The sequence below is a fragment of the Rhincodon typus genome, chromosome 47, assembly GCF_021869965.1.
Source record: "Rhincodon typus isolate 14 chromosome 47, sRhiTyp1.1, whole genome shotgun sequence".
Taxonomy (NCBI): domain Eukaryota; kingdom Metazoa; phylum Chordata; class Chondrichthyes; order Orectolobiformes; family Rhincodontidae; genus Rhincodon; species Rhincodon typus.
In genome coordinates, this window is record NC_063378.1 from 7,765,676 (window position 1) to 7,771,359 (window position 5,684).

The 5,684-nt window shown below is 45.4% G+C and overlaps 1 protein-coding gene across 1 annotated transcript in view; it reads left to right on the forward strand.

The window, feature by feature from the left end:
* The window catches only part of LOC125487906 (trypsin-3-like), a 9,214-nt gene that overhangs the window by 2,946 nt on the left and 584 nt on the right, over window positions 1-5,684 (forward strand). Inside the window, exons 2-3 of the mRNA XM_048620526.1 lie at window positions 3,773-4,014; window positions 5,395-5,531. Of these exons, the coding sequence (XP_048476483.1) occupies window positions 3,773-4,014; window positions 5,395-5,531 (379 nt within the window). The remainder of the gene's footprint in view (window positions 1-3,772; window positions 4,015-5,394; window positions 5,532-5,684) is intronic.

Genomic DNA, 5,684 nt, shown 5'->3' on the forward strand with positions numbered 1-5,684 from the left:
CCTCCGACAGTGCGGCGCTCCCTCAGCACTGACCCTCCGACAGTATGTTTGGTGAGTTTGCGAATGCGATGATGACCCTCTCATTTCCCCTCCCCGTGTGCTCCCTCTGCAGCTGTTAATGATGATAAGATTGTTAATGGCTATGACTGTCCTCCACATTCTCAGCCCTGGCAGGTAAACTTCACAACGGAAAGCTATCATTGGCGCGGAGGGTCCATGATCAAAGAATGGTGGGTCCTGTCAGCTGTCCACTGTGCGAAACCGTTAACTATCCCCCACCCTCCACTGTGATCAGTCATATATAAGGTCCCTTCCTTTGAGCTGTTGTGAGTCAGAAAGATGCAGCATCATTGCAATGGGGTGGACTAGAGGTCTGTCTGGAGGAATCCACTGAGTATCTAATGTTGTATTTCTGACAATAGGAGGCATTAGACCTACACTAGGCCCCAGGGAGGGTCTGTACTGGCATCTGATTGTATAGGTGATTATTTGTAAGGCAATAATTGGGGCTTAGCTTTTAATCTATCTTCCTTTAATCTATCCTTGCATAATCATAATCTCAAATCTCCCTGCAATCTCTCTTATCTACAGAGTATCCTACGAGCTGTATTTACCACCCACCCTCTGTGTGGCCAGTTGCATGTTTAAACACTCCCTCTGATAAGTCTTGTCACTCCATTCAATCTGTCTTGTGTTTCAACCCGCCCTACGTTCTGTGGTAAATAGGTTGCAAGTTTGAAATAAAAATGGAAAGCAGAGCCCTTGAAGAGTTTCCGAAGACGAGTCATACCAGGCTTGAAAATTTTACCCTGTTTTTCCTGTCCCTCAGACGCTGCCAAACCTGCCGAGTTTCTCCAGCTTTTTCTGTGATTGTTTCAGATTCGCAGAGTCCGAAATATTTTGTTATCACCGTAAGTTTTCACCCTCCCTCAGCTCTGTTGTAAACATCAATCCTTCCCATGATCTGTCACAAGTATTGAATTTCCTACAATAGAATTTAGCTGCGATCTGTTGTAAATATAGACGTTCCTATGAGCAGTTGCAAGTTAAGGCCCACCTTCTTTCGTAGGAATAGACATCCCTACAATTGACTGTAAGCTTATACTCTCGCTGCAACTTCTCATAAAAGCTATGCCCCAGTTACTACCTTACAAATAATCCTCTGGCAATGGCCTAGTGGTATTATCACTGGGCTGTTAATGCAGAGACCCAGATAATGTTCTGGGGACCTGGGTTCGAATTTGAATTCAATAAAATAGATGGAATTAAGAATCTAATGATGACCATGAATCCATTGCCGATTGTCAGAAAAACCCCATCTGGTTCATTAATCCTGTTTAGGGAAGGAAACTGCCGTCCTTACCGTCCTGGGCCTACATGTGACTCCAGACCCAAAGCAATGTGTTTGACTCGGAACTACCCTCTGGGCAATTAGGGATGGGCAATAAATGCTGGCCTGGCCAGCGCCGCCCCTCATCCCATGAATGGATAAAGACCAGATGCCAGTACGGACCCTTCCCTGGGGCCTAGTGTAGGTCTAATGCCTCCAACTGTCAGAAATACAACGTCGGATACTCAGTGATCAATTGATAATCGTCCAGTCCTACCCTTTCCCCATTGCGATGACGCTGCATCTTTCTTAGTGGGTCTTCTGAACCCACCTACCCCCCTCCACTGAAATTACAGAGCTGAACCATCTTTAGAAAGGTCTGTCACCAACCTGTGATGTTGGCCAGAGGACACGACACACAAATCCATGGAAACTAAGAACAGCAGTAAGTCATTCATTTGACTACTGGATCCTGGAGGGTTACCGTGATTGATCCCAGAGGCGAGGGGTCTTTCTCACCGAGAGACATTGAACAGTTTAGACCGATATTCTCTGGAGTTTAGAAAAATGAGTGCACATCTGATTGAGGCCTACAAAGGGGATCGACAGAGTAGATGTACAGAGGATGCTTCCCGATGTGGGGTGGTCTAGAAAGAGAGGTCATGGTTTTAGGAAAAAGGCTGATTTAAGACAGAGAAGAGAAGGAATGATTTCTCCCAAAGGGTGCGTGAATCTGTGGGATTCGCTCTACCCCCAGGGTGTGATGAATGCTGGGACACTGAGTATATTTAAGGAGGAGACAGATGGGTTTTTAATCAGTCATGGGTTATGGGCAGGAATGTGGAGTTGAGGCCAAGATGAGATCAGCCATGATGGGATTGAATGGGGGAGCAGGCTGGAAGGGCTGAATGGCCTACTCATGCCCTAAGTGGTTTGCGTGTGGAATACGCTGCAGGCAGTGGTAGCGGAGTCAGATACATTAGAGACGTTTAAGCGACTCTTGGATAGGCACATGGAGGATAGTAAAATGTAGGGTATGCAGGGTAGATTGATCTTAGGTCGGCACAACATCGTGGGCCGAAGGGCCTGTACGGTACTGTTCTAATTTCTATGAGTTCTTATGTCCTTATTCAGCCTTTTGAGTCTCCTCCACCATTCAGTAAGACCAAGAATGGCCTTCCATCCTAACAGCATACTCCCGCTAATAACATGTCTCTGTTCATAAACCAATCCCTCTTTATCAGGGACCATCCTAATGAACCTTCTCTGAACTACCTTCAATGAAACATTGTTCTTCCTTAAATAAGGGGGACCAAAACTGCTCACTGTACTCCAGCTGTGGTCTCACCAGCACCTTGTACAGTCGCAGTAAGGCTTCCCTACTCTTATACTCCAACCCTCTTGAAATAAGGGCCAACATTCCATGAGCCTTCCTGATTCCCTGCTGCCCCCTGGGTGCCAGCTTTCTGTGTTTCGTGCACGAGTTCGCCCAAGTCCCTTTTATGTTGCAGCTTCCTGCAGTTTCTCTCCGTTTAAATAATATTCTGTTCCTTTGTTCTCCATTCCAAAATGAACAACCTTCCCACATTCTCCTCCATTTGCCAGCTTTTTGCCAACTTTCTTAACCTATCAATGCCTCTTTGTGAGCTTTTTGCATCCCTCCAACATCCTGCCTTGCTACCTATTTCTGAGTCACTTCCTTTCTCCAAGTCATTACCTTCTAAATAGAACATAGAACAGTACAGCGCAGGAACAGGCCCTTCGGCCCACAATGTTGTGCTGAACACAATGCCAAATTAAACAAATCCTTTCTGCCTGCCCTTGGCCCGTATCTCTTGCATATTCATGTGTTTTAGATATGTCCCTTAAATGTCCCTATTGTATCTGCCTCCACCACCACCCCTGGCAGCGTGTTCCACACTCCTACCACTCACTGTGTAAAAAACGTGCCCCTCACATCTCCTTTGAACTTGCCCCCTCTCACCTTAAATGCATGCCCCCTAGTATTAGACATTTCGACTCTGGGAAAGATTCCGACCGTCAACCCTATCTATGCATCTCATCATTTTATAGACTTCTATCTAGTCTCCCCTCAGCCTCGTCCACTCCAGAGAAAACAACCTGAGTTTTTCTAGCCTCTCCTTATAGCTCATACCCTCTAATGCAGGCAGCATCCTGGTAAACATCTTCTGCACCCTCTCCAAAGCCTCCACATCCTTCCTGTAATGTTGTGACCAGAATTGAATGCAATACTCTAAGTGTGGCCAAGCCAAAGCCTTATAAACATGACATCCTGACTGTTGTACTCAATTCCCAACCAATAAAGCATACCACATGCCTTCCTTGGGAATATCAGGAGCAAGATGCTTTTGGAGTACAGAGGTAGGTCAGGAGCTATGTAAACGTCTCCTCTCTCTCTCTCTGCCCTTCCATCCCTGACAGAGCTGACAGCCTGGTGGCTCACATCGGTGAACACAACACTTTCGTCGAAGAAGGCACCAAACAACATATCCAGGCTTCCAAGGTGATCAGCCACCCTTCCTACAACATTATGCTGGTCAAGCTCTCGAAACCAGTGCGGTTCACTCAGTATGTCCGTCCTATCGAGCTCTCCAGCTCCTGCCCCTGTGCAGGGCTGCAATGCCTGGTCTCAGGCTGGGGGAACCTCCCCAACGACAGAGGAGGTGAGTGGCATTCACGCCAATCTGCATTCGACCTCCGCGTCATGTTGACATTTAACGCAGATAAGGCCAAGGGTCGCCGCATAAATAAAGACCCCTGTGGTTCCCTCTGACAATGAATTTACCCCTCATGGAGCTCGTTGAGTTCCCTTGGTAAGAGCTGGAACTCATCACCTGAACCCTTTGAAGAGCAGGCTCATGGATGGACTTCCTGAGTTATAACAGGCCCCACAACGCCCTGGCCAACACCGCCCTCAGCTAATCGGCTGGATTTCTGTCTCAACGCTAATGAGATGCAGCATCACAGGAAGTGATATAATGTCACCTGATCAGGCTCTCTTGCAGGCCTCATGTTAAGAGGACGCCACATGAAGATGTTGAATAAAATCAATGGCTCCCTTAGTTCAGCAGACTCTAAATATTCTTCAATACAGGGCAGCAAAGTATTGTAATGGACAGAATTTCAGAATTTTGCAGATCGTGATTTCACGAATTTCAGAGCATCATTTCACAAATTTCAGATTTTATACATCCCAGAGTGGGGTCTCACAAATTTCAGTGTGCAATTTCACGGAAATCAGAGTGCGGTTTCACAAATTTCAGTGCATGATTTCACAAGTTTAAGAGTATCATTTCACAAATTTCAGATTTCATAAATCCCAGACTGTGATCTGACAAATTTCAGTGTGCAATTTCACAAATATCAGTGCATGATTTCACAAATTTCAGTGTGTGATTTCACAAATTTCAGTGTGTGATTTCACAAATTTCAGAGTATCATTTCACAAAGTTCAGATTTCATAAATCCCAAAAAGTGATCTTACAAATTTCGGCGTGCAATTTCACAAATATCAGTATATGATTTCACAAATTTCACAGTGTGATTTCACAAATATCAGAGTGTGGTTTCACAAATTTCAGTGCATTATTTCACAAATTTAGGAGTATCATTTCACAATTTTCAAATTTCATAACTCGCAGCGTGTGATCTCATAAATCTCAGTGCGCAATTTCACAAATATCGGTGCATGATTTCACAAATTTCAGATTTCATAAATCCCAGAGTGTGATCTCACAAATTTCAGGGCCTCACTTCACAACTTTGGGTGAGTGATTTCACAAACGGTGATGCGTGATCTCACTACTTCGAGCCCTACGTTGGCATGCCTCATTCCTGGTTTTGGGGTAGAGCATCTCCAACTAAATTCCCCCAGTTTTCAGGATCAATGTCAGATTGTAGATTAGTCAAGGTTAAGGGTGAAAGACTTTCCCTACCATTCCACAGTGAGCCAACAGTGACGAATACAGTGATTATGTGAGTGGCCTAATAGGGACGGATTGGAAGCAATCTCAAATTGAATATAAACTGTGTTTTTATTTCAGTCCAGTATCCTGCTGATCTCCAGTGCCTTGATGTCCCGATATTGTCTAAAACTTCCTGTCAAAGCGCCTACCCAGGCCAGATCTCAAGAAACATGTTCTGTGCTGGTTTCCTCGAGGGTGGAAAAGACAGTTGTCAGGTAAGGATGGGTAAGGATGGGGTACTGATGGGTAAGGATGGGTAAGGATGGGTACTGATGGGTAAGGAGGGGTAAGGATGGGTACTGATGGGTAAGGATGGGTACTGATGGGTACTGATGGGTAAGGATGGGGTACTGATGGGTAAGGATGGG